Here is a 17,103-nt window from a genome sequence, read left to right on the forward strand (position 1 = left end):
ACAGGAGAATAGACAATATACATGTAAAATAGACTAAGATAAGCTAAATAACTTAAAGTGTGGCTGATATTTGTATACATTGATTTGGGCACATACTCAATATGTTTTTTAGTCGAGTTTTGTTGAGACAGTAGATGTCAGTATTGCTGCGTCACATGGACATCATTAAACGCACGAAGAAGAATCATTCAGCTGTGATTGGTTAGAATCATCCAATGAGTGCGAAGTGTTCTGATATTTGAAGAACCGGAGTGGCGCTCCAGCCTGTGGTTGTAAATTCATGACATTCCGATGTTTGTTCAAAAAATAGTCACCAGTTGAAGAGTTTAATTTACACACTCACACATCAAGGACAAAGGTTTGGAGACTTTTCCCAGAGACAACGCTCCCTTCAGCAGTGGCTGTTGAGTTAGGTAAGTCAAAGTCGTTTCCGTCAAACTGTCGTTCCTATGCTACTATTAGCTTCGCTTCGTTCGGGACCTTCTCATGCTTCAGGCATAACGTCTCTACTGTAACTTCTTGACATAAAATGTACGAAACAAGATGTGTCAATGGTTTATTTTAAATGCCTTGTTGTGTATGTAAACTGCGCTGCCTGAGACGCTTCTCTGCTGGTCGAAATTGCAATGTTATTGTATCTAGCAAATGAAATGTTTTCCGGCGAACTAAACGGAAGTGAAAATACATCACAAAGTGGTGGTCAGTGGTCAGTTGGCTTTATTGAATAGTGAAAAGTGTTTTTGTTTTCATCTATATTGATGTACGCAATTGCTTTTTACTAAGAAGTCTATACATTAAAAGTGGGTTTTTTCAACTTGTGTTAACACCAACACATAAATAATAATATTACATACATTTGGAGGCACCTTCCATAACACCCAAGGACACTTTTCAATTCATAAAATATTCTCAAAAAGGCAAAAAACATTCAAACCAGACAGAAACACAAACATGTTAAACATACAAGAGGCAGAGTAGACAGACCCAAGAAAGGGGGGCAAGGACAATACTATTTAGGGAAAAGGGCCATGTACACCTTACATTGTGATCTTGTGATGTCAAATCTAAAAGGAATTCTGACCATGTTTTCATTCACAGGCTGCATGCACAGAGAGGCTGAGAGGACACCTGAAAAAATGTCTGCTTGGCAATCAGTGCGCGGCTTGGATGCATTGCTGGAAGAGGAATGCTTGCCAGAAGTTACGCTCCTTGATGATACATGTGACTCATTTCTTTCTGGTAGCATGCCAGCTACTCCTGTGACCGCTGGGTCTTTGAAAAGCTGGATTACTTCTCTCCAGCTTTCCCAACTGACTTCATCCCCAAATTCAAACACCAAGACTGAAATAATCCGCCCTCTGAATAAGAGCATGGACAGATACTTCCCAGATATTACTCTTCTTGATGTTACGCGGGATTCTGAGATATCACAAGTAGAGGACTTATCCTCCACGGACGTGACACAGGATAAAACACCAGTGGCTAATCTGGAAAGCAACCAGCCTCCCTCAGAGTTCAGCGAACAAAGTGGGACAGAGCCTGACAGGTCGTATATGGTTCCAAGAGAAGAATTGCCAAGTACTAGTACTATTACTGGACATGTCACCCACACCACAATCTCCTTTAGCGAAAAATCTGATAAAAGTGTGGGGGGAAACAGAACGCAAACATCTCTGGAAGTAACGCAGGATATTTCTTCAAGCAGTGTTTTTGAAAACAGTAGGCCCTCATTGGAGCCCATCGGATCAAACATGGTGAAGATTGAAACATCAGCTGAAAAAACATTTGGCACCCATCCTGCTAATGTCACACATGACTTAAGCTCCTCGAGTGACATGTCTGCTCAGTGTGCTGCATCACAGCTCTCTACCTCTGATGGGAAATGCAACACTAGTTTAAAGAACGTCACCTCTGAGCTTCATGTTGAACCTGTGCTTGACTGTAATTCTGTGGAAGCCAATGACAAGTCACTTACCAACCATGATGCTGAAGTGACGACCAAGGAGACACAACCAAGCCCAAAAACATCTGGGTCTGCTAACGGCACGTTTACCTCCCTCCAGCCCTCGCAATCGAGTTCCTCTATGGATCTAAACGCCACTGCCGAAATAACTAGCCCTCAGAACAAGACTCTGGATCTCCCTCCATCTGATGTAAACAGCTGCAAAGCGAAGAGTCAGGTTACAGTAGACGCTACTTCAGTCATTAACAACACCATCGAAGGTTCCCAGAATCCAAATTATTCCGCTGTAAATGCCAGTGGTCCCGGTAACATGGTGAACGTCACTTTTCCCCGACATTCTCTTAAAACATCAAGTGCCGGTACCATTTTAGTGGAATCTGGTGCAGGAACATTTTGCCTCGAAAACAATACTTTCGATGCTAAACTTCTCCCTAAGCAGAACGGCACAATGACTTTGTCAGAATCAGGCCCACGTGACAGTCACCAGAGTACTTTTGACAAGCCCTCTCTTAATGCAACCAGTAGCCCTAAAGCAAACACTTCTAATGCACAACGTCCTAAACTGGTAGAACAGAATAGGACTACAGATACAGACCCTATTGCCAAGATGGCTGCCACCCCTGAGAGCAAGTTGGAAGCCTATACAGCTGTGAATTCTGGAGTTGATCGACGTAGAACTCAGGACCTTTCACAATCGGGTCTGCCTGTGATGGATGGTTTTTCCGACAGTTTGGCCCATCAAGGCATGGATACGTTCAACTTGGATGATACCCTTGATTTGAAGGTGAAATCTTTGATCACTTCAACCCCAATGCCTTCAAAAGAAGAGGGCAAAATCTTAGGGGGAGTGAAAAAAACTGTATGAGGATGGTCCCATTAAACCGGATGGTCAAGTGCCGTCTGAGGTCCCATCGAACCCCGTCTGTGACCGGAAAACTTTCATGGAGCTTGTAGCTGCAAAATCCCTTTTGCCTCCTTTGAAAACTGCATCCCAGTTGTTCAAACACAAGACAGCCTCCGCGCTTCCAGGAAGGTTTGAGGCGCGGCCATTCGGACAGATTATGACGAGACAAAGAGCAGAGGCTCTTAGAAATACTGCTGCTGCTGCTGCTGCGGATCCTCCACAGGTAGTAGAACTTGAATGGCTTTTTGTTTTCCACTATGTTTACAAAATGTTAACTGCACATTCGGTCAGATAAAAGCAATCAAATGAACTCAATTGACCATGTTAGATTCATCTGTTAAATCCACTTTTTTCATAAACAAGACTGAACAAAAGCTATAACTGCATGGAAGGCTAAACAGTCTGTTTCTTTTTTATGTTCTTAAGACTGCAGGAATACCAAGCTCATGCAAGTTACGTGCAACAACAGGTAGGTGGTGTCTATTTTATTTTTAGAATCGGGTTGGAACATTGCATTTTGTTCTTCATAAATGTTGAGGGTGAATTATTAATAGTATGGGATTATAATGGAAGGCATTAAATGTTAAAACGTTATGTATTATTTGTAGACAAAGCAGTATACTTTTGTTTCATTGTGCCGCCCCCCATTATTAACTTCAAGTCTAACTTTAAGCTGCAAACAGTATAATGCCCTTCAATATAAGATGTTCTGTCTGCACCGTATTCACTATAAACACTGTCTTTCCTCTGTGTTGATGTTAGGATCCAAGCAACCCAATTCCGGCTTGCAGAGGCCGCAGTTGAGTGGAATACCGACCGGGATCCAGAGAGCTGCGACAGGTCTCAGACCACTATCCATGAGAAACGACACATCATCTTCTTCAAAGCAGCCATTAACCAGAGGTGAACCTTTGCCACTAGCAAAGAGGAAGAAAATGGGTAAAAACTCGGTAGAGGAACGCTGTATTGATTCAGACTAGATGGTTAATATGTGCTAAGAAGCGAACTGACAACACCTATAACCAAAACTATTAGTTGAAAAATGTGTGATGGGGTTCGAAATCTGGACTTTTTTCACCTTACTAAAGACTCACTTACTTTGATCTTATAATTTCAGATACCACCTTCTCAAATGGTAATGCTGAAGCCTCAAAATCTTCCTGTGATACTGCAAACGGAATCAAAAACCTCAAACGGCCCACAACCACTAAGAGAGCTTTGCCAGCCAAAATCCAAAGGAAAGGTAGGTTGGCACTGTACCATACTGTTCTGATATGTGGAGGTATTTCGTCGTACTGTTATGTGATTTGCTGCTGAAGGGTTTCACGGTCTAGTGTGTTTAATAACTTGGACTATTTGGGAGTTACTTACCTTTTCACTATCACATTCTTTCCGAAGCTGCAGTGCTAGCCAGTACTCCAGCTGAAATCCCACCATCCTGTGCTGCTGTTAGCGGAGCCAAAGCCCTGAAACTGCCTGCGACCAGCCATAGAACGCCGTTTGCTAAACCTAAAAGCCGTGGTAAGTTGCGGGTGCTCAGGGAAAATACAGCCTTCTTCTAGCTGCGGCCTTGAGCTTTTGGCTATAATCTCTCATTCTGATGCTGAAGTTATGCTTGTCCATTAAGGAATGAGGAAAAAAAATATACAGGTGCAGCTCAATAAATTAGAATATCGTGGAACATTTTAAAAATCTGTTTTTCTATTGGTCCTATGTAATATTCTTATTTTCTGATATACTGAATTTTGGGTTTTCATTAGCTGTAAGCCGTAATCATCAAGATTAAGACAAATATACGCTGGAAATAGTTCACTTTGTGTGTAATGAATCTATATAATATGAGTTTCACTTTTTTTAATTGAATTACTGAAATATTAACTAACTTTTCCAGGATATTCTAACTTATTGAAATGCACCTGTATGTGTTTATGACAAGATGATATCTATCAAGGAAGCAGAAGCGTTACACAGAAGTTATACATGAGGAAGTCACCATCACTTATCCAAGTCTGGTTTACAGAAAAATAAAAAGATAAATAATTTGACACTGTCCTTATCCTGCTTAATGTAATGATTTCATTTGTATTACAGGCTGCGCCAACTGTGCCGCGCTACAACAGCAACTGAAAATGGCGTCGGAAGAAATAAGGAGACTAAAAGAAGGTAAGACTTTACTATGTGGTTTTAGGTAAATACAGTTTATTGCAAATGCGTTTAAAAAAAAAACATGCTGTAATGTTCTGGAATTGAAAAAATATCAGTGATTTTCACAATACTTTAGGTCAGGGGTTCCCAACCCCCGGTCCGCGGACCGGTACCGGGCTGCGGAGGTGTTACTGCTGGGCCGCGAAATAGCTGTGAGTTGATCGTAATATTTGCAGAATTATAAATATATAAAAATATTTTATCATAATATTTTTTTCAAAAAGTGTTTAATTTTCGCACCTATGCCACCAGTCATATTATTTCATCCAGTAGCTAGTTAATCTTTCACCAGAAAACCGGTTGAAAATGGCTTTTATGATGTTCCGAGGGATTCGGCGGCTCAGCCTAAGGTCTCAGCCTCTTGTGCGCACGAGCATGTTACCGGTGCGCCAAGTAGGAAGAGGAGCGCACAGGAGACAACCGTTTGATTTCAGACTGTTATGTTTATGTGGGGAAATGGTGTTGCATACATTATTTGAGATATATTTCAAACTCGGACTTCATTTTAAGGACATGTCAGCCAGGGGTGCTGTGCCTTTTTACGCACCGCCTTCGCTGTGTTTAACTTAATCAGAACAGTTTAAGAGTGACTGCAGGCTGCTACGTGTTAACCACACACACATCTACATACATCGAACTGCCCGATTACTCCCCCTTTTATTAGTTTTATGAAGGAGATGTCCAGTCAGTCACCAAGGCGCATGATGTGTGTATGTGCTCTGCTCAGCTCAGCTCTGTGTGTTCGGTGTGTTTGTGTCTGTCCGACAGCGGCATATATGCGGCTGTTCCCAAAATAAATTAGTTTAATCTTAATCTCGATGTAGTGCTATGCTGTCGGGAGTGCACCGGAACGAACGACACTATCATAATATCTTCTGAAAACAAATGCCAGTGACACACACACACACACACACACACACACACACACACACACACTCTGGCGACCGGACATCTCCTTCATAATGCGCCTTCTCCTCGTTTTCCCAGCATTCACTGGATTATCCGTAAATCATACAAACAAAACCAAAACGTTGATTTATCTGTTTTCCCGTTTTTTTCCGAAAAAACAACACCGGTTCTTTTTTAAACTTTGTTAATATGTTTTGGATGCATATTGTTCTAGTATTTGTTCAGGCTGTTACATACAATTAGCCTCTGTTGCTACCTGCTGGTGGTGAGTAAATATTAAAATCAGTTAAAATTGACAACCGGTCCGCGATTTTTTTTTAATGTATCTACCGGTCCTTGGCACAATAAAGGTTGGGAACCCCTGCTTTAGGTGACGTTTTTTTCTACCAATTCTAAAATAGTTGCCTAAGTAATGGCATGTTTTTTCAGAGTAGTGAATTGCTCTCATTTCCAACGTTTTTCTTTATGATTTTTAGGCAAATGTAACTCAAAAGCTAGAGTGAAACTGTATTGTGTCCCATAAGTCTTTAATGCAAATGTCCTTCTTTCCAGAGCTGCTGAAGAAAAGTAAAGAAGAAGAAGAATGCTAGAATATACAGAACATAATATAACAATTGTTTATTAATGAATGACAACTTGTGTTTTTAAATTGTTTGTTCAATAAAGTGCCATGTAATTTTAATACAAAAAAAAAGAAGGTGTGGTGAACTTAACATTTTGCCCGCTTGGTTGCACCATAACCCGGGGTCTGTCTCTCTGTATATCTGCCGGCGAACATCCTTTTACGTTGTAGCTCTAAACGTCACTTCCTTTCCTGACTTAAATGCCCGGCAAGGCTGTTGCACGCATTTAATTTGTAGCCACTTTACAGCCAAACTGGATTTTATAACCACCCAAAAGAGACAGACACAACACAGGGTAACTTTCACAAGGACGTAGGTGAGTCGGTCTCAACATTTGACTACACTTTTGTTTGTATAATCTGTCAATAATTTCACAATCTTTTTGTTTTTTTAGGGTTTGGGGCAGGGTTTCCTGTTTTGAAAAAGACACAACGGGTTGAGAGGGATGAAAATAGCCCAGACACCGTCTCTCAGGTAAACTTTCAATACCACAGGTTTATTTGAAAACGACCATATGAAATGTGTGTGTGTTTATTATTATTATTATTATTGTTATTTACTGTATTTAAATGTCACAATGTCAACAGGAGCCGGAGGAGAAGAGTGACACTCCCAAACAAGATGAGGCACAACAGAAACCTAAATGGATGCCACCAAGACATCCGGGGTAAAAACTCAGATAAATCTCAGATTATTGACGTTATAATATTCACAAAAGAGGCTCACTGTGGTTAGACATTTTCTGATTTCTTTATTTTGTGTGTTCCCAGATTCGGAAACTCACTGATGTCCGAGCTGAAGACCAAACTGAAAAAAATCACGAAAGAATGACATGTGGATGAATTGTAATGCTTTATATGAATGTTTGGATATAATATACAAATTGATTTATTTTTTATGTATTTATGAAACTCAATGCAGTGATGAAATGTTCATCACATTCATTATGTGCCTTAATTTTTGTATGTTTTGTAATAAAGCTTATCTGAAAAAAAGAGTATTTGTTTCTACAGCTCTGGGGTGCAAAGGGAAATAATAAACTTCTGAAGTCCATCGTTGAAACTCTGGGGGTGGATGGTGGAAAACATGAAATCAAACAAAGTTTTGAATTTGCTCAGAGCCTCAAGTCATATATGTGCATTACATCAGAGTTGGTTCAATTCAAAGATTTAAAGGTTTTATTTGCATATGCACAGTAGCTACAGTGTAGTTATGGCAATGAATAGCTCAATTCCCAGTCTCCTTCAACCATGCAACATAAATATGTATGACCTAATACAACAAAGTGTGCAAAAAGAGACAGAATAGAAATAAATTAGTGCAAGAGAATGTTGCAAGTGAGGTGACCAATATGCAAGTATTACAGGAGAATAGACAATATGCATGTAAGATAAGCTAAATAACTTAAAGTGTGGCTGATATTTGTATACATTGATTTGGGCACATACTCAATATGTTTTTTAGTCGAGTTTTGTTGAGACAGATGTCAGTATTGCTGCATCACATGGACATCATTAAACGCACGAAGAAGAATCATTCAGCTGTGATTGGTTAGAATCATCCAATGAGTGCGAAGTGTTCTGATATTTGAAGAACCGGAGTGGCGCTCCAGCCTGTGGTTGTAAATTCATGACATTCCGATGTTTGTTCAAAAAATAGTCACCAGTTGAAGAGTTTAATTTACACACTCACACATCAAGGACAAAGGTTTGGAGACTTTTCCCAGAGACAACGCTCCCTTCAGCAGTGGCTGTTGAGTTAGGTAAGTCAAAGTCGTTTCCGTCAAACTGTCGTTCCTATGCTACTATTAGCTTCGCTTCGTTCGGGACCTTCTCATGCTTCAGGCATAACGTCTCTACTGTAACTTCTTGACATAATGTACGAAACAAGATGTGTCAATGGTTTATTTTAAATGCCATGTTGTGTATGTAAACTGCGCTGCCTGAGACGCTTCTCTGCTGGTCGAAATTGCAATGTTATTGTATCTAGCAAATGAAATGTTTTCCGGCGAACTAAACGGAAGTGAAAATACATCACAAAGTGGTGGTCAGTGGGCTTTATTGAATAGTGAAAAGTGTTTTTGTTTTCATCTATATTGATGTACGCAATTGCTTTTTACTAAGAAGTCTATACATTAAAAGTGGGTTTTTTCAACTTGTGTTAACACCAACACATAAATAATAATATTACATACATTTGGAGGCACCTTCCATAACACCCAAGGACACTTTTCAATTCATAAAATATTCTCAAAAAGGCAAAAAACATTCAAACCAGACAGAAACACAAACATGTTAAACATACAAGAGGCAGAGTAGACAGACCCAAGAAAGGGGGGCAAGGACAATACTATTTAGGGAAAAGGGCCATGTACACCTTACATTGTGATCTTGTGATGTCAAATCTAAAAGGAATTCTGACCATGTTTTCATTCACAGGCTGCATGCACAGAGAGGCTGAGAGGACACCTGAACAAATGTCTGCGCGGCTTGGATGCATTGCTGGAAGAGGAATGCTTGCCAGAAGTTACGCTCCTTGATGATGCATGTGACTCATTTCTTTCTGGTAGCATGCCAGCTACTCCTGTGACCGCTGGGTCTTTGAAAAGCTGAATTACTTCTCTCCAGCTTTCCCAACTGACTTAAACCCCAAATTCAAACACAAAAGCCTCATCTCAATACCCCTCCTCGACTCCTCTCTTCCCCTCCTCCGGGACTTGACCCGGATATCGATCAAGACACGCCATGTTGAAGGACGTCCCAATAGCTGAAATGCACACGGAGGAGGGGTGAGGGGTGCGGGAGGAGACGAAAGGGAGGATACACGAGAGCAGACTACGCGGAAGTGTTTTCACTACTCGCGTATAAAAGCCCCGCCCCCACCTTCACAGCTGGTCGATTTCAAGAGAGGAAAACCGACAACTGGAAGATGAGTGGAAAAGCGTCACATAAATGTATAAGTGCTCACAGCTCCGTGGGAATTATTATGTGCAATTCATTTCTTAAGGTTATACTAACAATTTAAGTCATGTTTAATGATCTTGAACGTCACTAAAACATAGCTATTAAGAAAGCTATTTCATAAATGGCTAGATCTTGATAAATAACAATTATTTGTATTGTTTTGTGTTAAGATATTCAGGAGTTAAATTATTTAAAATGCACAGTCCTGAATGTGTGTTTGTGGTGAATGTGGGGATCTACAGGACACACATTTTCAGAGTAAAGGCTTTCACATAATTATATTTTTTATTTAAATGTAGGCTACATTTTACACAAACGGAACACAAAAGCAGGACCAACCATCATACATTGAATTCCTTGACTAACAACAGAAAGATTCATTCATTTAAATAAATATTTAACAACAAATGGGCCGGTTCTAAAGGGTTATTCAGTTAAGCCCGATGAGAGGGGATACAGCTGTGCACATGTCATCATTAACAGACGTCGTTTAAAAGTGACGTTTGAGTGAACGAGGACATCCCAATTAATACCTGAGGACTCCTCTGTCCTCGTGTCTCTCGCTCGCATCTTACGGAGGCGGAGCTAAGACGCAAGGAAGGGACGCGAGTGAGGGAAAGGAGGAGTCGAGGAGGGGTATTGAGACGAGGCTCAAGACTGAAATAATCCGCCCTCTGAATAAGAGCATGGATCTTAGCCAATCTGATGTAAACATGAAAAAGTTGTCAGAAATGAGATCAATTGACAGTAAAAGTGATAAAGAAAATAACAAAGGCTACTCTCCTGTACTGTCCAGACATGCTTGGACAACAGCTAACGACTCTGATGACAAGATGAAAGACCTCTCGGAGAGTATTTGTGCTCCTTTGGGCTGGCTGGATAGCAGATACTTCCCAGATATTACTCTTCTTGATGTTACGCGGGATTCTGAGCTATCACAAGTAGAGGACTTATCCTCCACGGACGTGACACAGGATAAAACACCAGTGGCTAATCTTGAAAGCAGCCAGCCTCCCTCAGAGTTCAGCGAACAAAGTGGGACAGAGCCTGACAGGTCGTATATGGTTCCAAGAGAAGAATTGCCAAGTACTAGTACTATTACTGGACATGTCACCCACACCACAATCTCCTTTAGCGAAAAATCTGATAAAAGTGTGGGGGGAAACAGAACGCGAACATATCTGGAAGTAACGCAGGATATTTCTTCAAGCAGTGTTTTTGAAAACAGTAGGCCCTCATTGGAGCCCATCGGATTAAACATGGTGAAGATTGAAACATCAGCTGAAAAAACATTTGGCACCCATCCTACTAATGTCACACATGACTTAAGCTCCTCGAGTGACATGTCTGCTCAGTGTGCTGCATCACAGCTCTCTACCTCTGATGGGAAATGCAACACTAGTTTAAAGAACGTCACCTCTGAGCTTCATGTTGAACCTGTGCTTGACTGTAATTCTGTGGAAGCCAATGACAAGTCACTTACCAACCATGATGCTGAAGTGACGACCAAGGAGACACAACCAAGCCCAAAAACATCTGGGTCTGCTAACGGCACGTTTACCTCCCTCCAGCCCTCGCAATCGAGTTCCTCTATGGATCTAAACGCCACTGCCGAAATAACTAGCCCTCAGAACAAAACTCTGGATCTCCCTCCATCTGATGTAAACAGCTGCAAAGCGAAGAGTCAGGTTACAGTAGACGCTACTTCAGTCATTAACAACACCATCGAAGGTTCCCAGAATCCAAATTATTCCGCTGTAAATGCCAGTGGTCCCGGTAACATGGTGAACGTCACTTTTCCCCGACATTCTCTTAAAACATCAAGTGCCGGTACCATTTTAGTGGAATCTGGTGCAGGAACATTTTGCCTCGAAAACAATACTTTCGATGCTAAACTTCTCCCTAAGCAGAACGGCACAATGACTTTGTCAGAATCAGGCCCACGTGACAGTCACCAGAGTACTTTTGACAAGCCCTCTCTTAATGCAACCAGTAGCCCTAAAGCAAACACTTCTAATGCACAACGTCCTAAACTGGTAGAACAGAATAGGACTACAGATACAGACCCTATTGCCAAGATGGCTGCCACCCCTGAGAGCAAGTTGGAAGCCTATACAGCTATGAATTCTGGAGCTGATCGACGTAGAACTCAGGACCTTTCACAATCGGGTCTGCCTGTGATGGATGGTTTTTCCGACAGTTTGGCCCATCAAGGCATGGATACGTTCAACTTGGAAGATACCCTTGATTTGAAGGTGGAATCTTTGATCACTTCAACCCCAATGCCTTCAAAAGAAGAGGGCAAAATCTTAGGGGGAGTGAAAAAACTGTATGAAGATGGTCCCATTAAACCGGATGGTCAAGTGCCGTCTGAGGTCCCATCGAAACTCGTCTGTGACCGGAAAACTTTCATGGAGCTTGTAGCTGCAAAATCCCTTTTGCCTCCTTTGAAAACTGCATCCCAGTTGTTCAAACACAAGACAGCCTCCGCGCTTCCAGGAAGGTTTGAGGCGCGGCCATTCGGACAGATCATGACGAGACAAAGAGCAGAGGCTCTTAGAAATACTGCTGCTGCTGCTGCTGCGGATCCTCCACAGGTAGTAGAACTTGAATGGCTTTTTGTTTTCCACTATGTTTACAAAATGTTAACTGCACATTCGGTCAGATAAAAGCAATCAAATGAACTCAATTGACCATGTTAGATTCATCTGTTAAATCCACTTTTTTCATAAACAAGACTGAACAAAAGCTATAACTGTATGGAAGGCTAACAGTCTGTTTCTTTTTTATGTTCTTAAGACTGCAGGAATACCAAGCTCATGCAAGTTACGTGCAACAACAGGTAGGTGGTGTCTATTTTATTTTTAGAATCGGGTTGGAACATTGCATTTTGTTCTTCATAAATGTTGAGGGTGAATTATTAATAGTATGGGATTATAATGGAAGGCATTAAATGTTAAAACGTTATGTATTATTTGTAGACAAAGCAGTATACTTTTGTTTCATTGTGCCCCCCCCCATTATTAACTTCAAGTCTAACTTTAAGCTGCAAACAGTATAATGCCCTTCAATAGAAGATGTTCTGTCTGCACCGTATTCACTATAAACACTGTCTTTCCTCTGTGTTGATGTTAGGATCCAAGCAACCCAATTCCGGCTTGCAGAGGCCGCAGTTGAGTGGAATACCGACCGGGATCCAGAGAGCTGCGACAGGTCTCAGACCACTATCCATGAGAAACGACACATCATCTTCTTCAAAGCAGCCATTAACCAGAGGTGAACCTTTGCCACTAGCAAAGAGGAAGAAAATGGGTAAAAACTCGGTAGAGGAACGCTGTATTGATTCAGACTAGATGGTTAATATGTGCTAAGAAGCGAACTGACAACACCTATAACCAAAACTATTAGTTGAAAAATGTGTGATGGGGTTCGAAATCTGGACTTTTTTCACCTTACTAAAGACTCACTTACTTTGATCTTGTAATTTCAGATACCACCTTCTCAAATGGTAATGCTGAAGCCTCAAAATCTTCCTGTGATACTGCAAACGGAATCAAAAACCTCAAACGGCCCACAACCACTAAGAGAGCTTTGCCAGCCAAAATCCAAAGGAAAGGTAGGTTGGCACTGTACCATACTGTTCTGATATGTGGAGGTATTTCGTCGTACTGTTATGTGATTTGCTGCTGAAGGGTTTCACGGTCTAGTGTGTTTAATAACTTGGACTATTTGGGAGTTACTTACCTTTTCACTATCACATTCTTTCCGAAGCTGCAGTGCTAGCCAGTACTGCAGCTGAAATCCCACCATCCTGTGCTGCTGTTAGCGGAGCCAAAGCCCTGAAACTGCCTGCGACCAGCCATAGAACGCTGTTTGCTAAACCTAAAAGCCGTGGTAAGTTGCGGGTGCTCAGGGAAAATACAGCCTTCTTCCAGCTGCAGCCTTGAGCTTTTGGCTATAATCTCTCATTCTGATGCTGAAGTTATGCTTGTCCATTAAGGAATGAGGAAAAAAAATATACAGGTGCAGCTCAATAAATTAGAATATCGTGGAACATTTTAAAAATCTGTTTTTCTATTGGTCCTATGTAATATTCTTATTTTCTGATATACTGAATTTTGGGTTTTCATTAGCTGTAAGCCGTAATCATCAAGATTAAGACAAATATACGCTGGAAATAGTTCACTTTGTGTGTAATGAATCTATATAATATGAGTTTCACTTTTTTTAATTGAATTACTGAAATATTAACTAACTTTTCCAGGATATTCTAACTTATTGAGATGCACCTGTATGTGTTTATGACAAGATGATATCTATCAAGGAAGCAGAAGCGTTACACAGAAGTTATACATGAGGAAGTCACCATCACTTATCCAAGTCTGGTTTACAGAAAAATAAAAGGAAGATAAATAATTTGACACTGTCCTTATCCTGCTTAATGTAATGATTTCATTTGTATTACAGGCTGCGCCAACTGTGCCGCGCTACAACAGCAACTGAAAATGGCGTCGGAAGAAATAAGGAGACTAAAAGAAGGTAAGACTTTACTATGTGGTTTTAGGTAAATACAGTTTATTGCAAATGCGTTTTAAAAAAAAAACATGCTGTAATGTTCTGGAATTGAAAAAATATCAGTGATTTTCACAATCCTTTAGGTCAGGGGTTCCCAACCCCCGGTCCGCTGACCGGTACCGGGCTGCGGAGGTGTTACTGCCGGGCCGCGAAATAGCTGTGAGTTGATCGTAATATTTGCAGAATTATAAATATATAAAAATATTTTATCATAATATTTTTTTCAAAAAGTGTTTAATTTTCGCACCTATGCCACCAGTCATATTATTTCATCCAGTAGCTAGTTAATCTTTCACCAGAAAACGGTTGAAAATGGCTTTTATGATGTTCCGAGGGATTCGGCGGCTCAGCCTAAGGTCTCAGCCTCTTGTGCGCACGAGCATGTTACCGGTGCGCCAAGTAGGAAGAGGAGCGCACAGGAGACAACCGTTTGATTGCAGACTGTTATGTTTATGTGGGGAAATGGTGGTGCATACATTATTTGAGATATATTTCAAACTCGGACTTCATTTTAAGGACATGTCGGCCAGGGGTGCTGTGCCTTTTTACGCACCGCCTTCGCTGTGTTTAACTTAATCAGAACAGTTTAAGAGTGACTGCAGGCTGCTACGTGTTAACCACACACACATCTACACACATCGAACTGCCCGATTACTCCCCCTTTTATTAGTTTTATGAAGGAGATGTCCAGTCAGTCACCAAGGCGCATGATGTGTGTGTGTATGTGCTCTGCTCAGCTCAGCTCTGTGTTCGGTGTGTTTGTGTCTGTCCGACAGCGGCATATATGCGGCTGTTCCCAAAATAAATTAGTTTAATCTTAATCTCGATGTAGTGCTATGCTGTCGGGAGTGCACCGGAACGAACGACACTATCATAATATCTTCTGAAAACAAATGCCAGTGACACACACACACACACACACACACACACACACTCACTCTGGCGACCAGACATCTCCTTCATAATGCGCCTTCTCCTCGTTTTCCCAGCATTCACTGGATTATCCGTAAATCATACAAACAAAACCAAAACGTTGATTTATCTGTTTTCCCGTTTTTTTCCGAAAAACCAAAAAACAACACCGGTTCTTTTTTAAACTTTGTTAATATGTTTTGGATGCATATTGTTCTAGTATTTGTTCAGGCTGTTACATACAATTAGCCTCTGTTGCTACCTGCTGGTGGTGAGTAAATATTAAAATCAGTTAAAATTGACAACCGGTCCGCGATTTTTTTTTAATGTATCTACCGGTCCTTGGCACAATAAAGGTTGGGAACCCCTGCTTTAGGTGACGTTTTTTTCTACCAATTCTAAAATAGTTGCCTAAGTAATGGCATGTTTTTTCAGAGTAGTGAATTGCTCTCATTTCCAACGTTTTTCTTTATGATTTTTAGGCAAATGTAACTCAAAAGCTAGAGTGAAACTGTATTGTGTCCCATAAGTCTTTAATGCAAATGTCCTTCTTTCCAGAGCTGCTGAAGAAAAGTAAAGAAGAAGAAGAATGCTAGAATATACAGAACATAATATAACAATTGTTTATTAATGAATGACAACTTGTGTTTTTAAATTGTTTGTTCAATAAAGTGCCATGTAATTTTAATACAAAAAAAAAGAAGGTGTGGTGAACTTAACATTTTGCCCGCTTGGTTGCACCATAACCCGGGGTCTGTCTCTCTGTATATCTGCCGGCGAACATCCTTTTACGTTGTAGCTCTAAACGTCACTTCCTTTCCTGACTTAAATGCCCGGCAAGGCTGTTGCACGCATTTAATTTGTAGCCACTTTACAGCCAAACTGGATTTTATAACCACCCAAAAGAGACAGACACAACACAGGGTAACTTTCACAAGGACGTAGGTGAGTCGGTCTCAACATTTGACTACACTTTGGTTTGTATAATCTGTCAATAATTTCACAATCTTTTTGTTTTTTTAGGGTTTGGGGCAGGGTTTCCTGTTTTGAAAAAGACACAACGGGTTGAGAGGGATGAAAATAGCCCAGACACCGTCTCTCAGGTAAACTTTCAATACCACAGGTTTATTTGAAAACGACCATATGGAATGTGTGTGTGTTTATTATTATTATTGTTATTTACTGTATTTAAATGTCACAATGTCAACAGGAGCCGGAGGAGAAGAGTGACACTCCCAAACAAGATGAGGCACAACAGAAACCTAAATGGATGCCACCAAGACATCCGGGGTAAAAACTCAGATAAATCTCAGATTATTGATGTTATAATATTCACAAAAGAGGCTCACTGTGGTTAGACATTTTCTGATTTCTTTATTTTGTGTGTTCCCAGATTCGGAAACTCACTGATGTCCGAGCTGAAGACCAAACTGAAAAAAATCACGAAAGAATGACATGTGGATGAATTGTAATGCTTTATATGAATGTTTGGATATAATATACAAATTTATTTATTTTTTATGTATTTATGAAACTCAATGCAGTGATGAAATGTTCATCACATTCATTATGTGCCTTAATTTTTGTATGTTTTGTAATAAAGCTTATCTGAAAAAAAGAGTATTTGTTTCTACAGCTCTGGGGTGCAAAGGGAAATAATAAACTTCTGAAGTCCATCGTTGAAACTCTGGGGGTGGATGGTGGAAAACATGAAATCAAACAAAGTTTTGAATTTGCTCAGAGCCTCAAGTCATATATGTGCATTACATCAGAGTTGGTTCAATTTAAAGGTTTTATTTGCATATGCACAGTAGCTACAGTGTAGTTATGGCAATGAATAGCTCAATTCCCAGTCTCCTTCAACCATGCAACATAAATATATGTATGACCTAATACAACAAAAAGTGTGCAAAAAGAGACAGAATAGAAATAAATTAGTGCAAGAGAATGTTGCAAGTGAAGTGACCAATATGCAAGTATTACAGGAGAATAGACAATATACATGTAAGATAGACTAAGATAAGCTAAATAACTTAAAGTGTGGCTGAT

General features: G+C 40.5%; 2 protein-coding genes across 14 annotated transcripts; both read left to right on the forward strand.

Moving 5' to 3' along the window:
- Positions 1-242: 242 nt before the first annotated feature.
- Positions 243-7,588, forward strand: LOC117473666. Of its 8 annotated transcripts, none has more exons than XM_034119384.1 (10): positions 243-413; positions 1,099-3,090; positions 3,294-3,336; positions 3,630-3,806; positions 3,985-4,110; positions 4,272-4,388; positions 4,959-5,030; positions 6,999-7,078; positions 7,192-7,271; positions 7,375-7,588. In XM_034119384.1, the coding sequence occupies exons 2-10, from the start codon at positions 2,905-2,907 to the stop codon at positions 7,433-7,435; spliced, it is 942 nt and encodes a 313-aa protein (XP_033975275.1). In that variant the 5' UTR covers positions 243-413; positions 1,099-2,904; the 3' UTR covers positions 7,436-7,588. The 8 variants fall into 8 exon arrangements, 7 of the variants coding, with proteins under 7 accessions (XP_033975275.1, XP_033975274.1, XP_033975277.1 ...); XM_034119383.1 differs by having other exon boundaries at positions 4,266-4,388; positions 7,375-7,586; XM_034119386.1 differs by having other exon boundaries at positions 3,630-3,770; positions 7,375-7,583.
- A 2,504-nt stretch (positions 7,589-10,092) lies between these two features.
- On the forward strand, positions 10,093-16,666 carry LOC117473665. 6 transcript variants are annotated; one of them, XM_034119377.1, is made up of 9 exons: positions 10,117-12,164; positions 12,367-12,409; positions 12,703-12,879; positions 13,058-13,183; positions 13,345-13,461; positions 14,035-14,106; positions 16,078-16,157; positions 16,265-16,344; positions 16,448-16,666. In XM_034119377.1, the coding sequence occupies exons 1-9, from the start codon at positions 10,254-10,256 to the stop codon at positions 16,506-16,508; spliced, it is 2,667 nt and encodes an 888-aa protein (XP_033975268.1). In that variant the 5' UTR covers positions 10,117-10,253; the 3' UTR covers positions 16,509-16,666. The 6 variants fall into 6 exon arrangements, with proteins under 6 accessions (XP_033975270.1, XP_033975272.1, XP_033975271.1 ...); XM_034119375.1 differs by having other exon boundaries at positions 10,118-12,164; positions 13,339-13,461; XM_034119378.1 differs by having other exon boundaries at positions 10,120-12,164; positions 12,703-12,843; positions 13,339-13,461.
- The last annotated feature ends 437 nt before the right edge of the window (positions 16,667-17,103 follow it).

This window comes from Trematomus bernacchii, unplaced genomic scaffold, assembly GCF_902827165.1.
Source record: "Trematomus bernacchii unplaced genomic scaffold, fTreBer1.1, whole genome shotgun sequence".
NCBI lineage: Eukaryota > Metazoa > Chordata > Actinopteri > Perciformes > Nototheniidae > Trematomus > Trematomus bernacchii.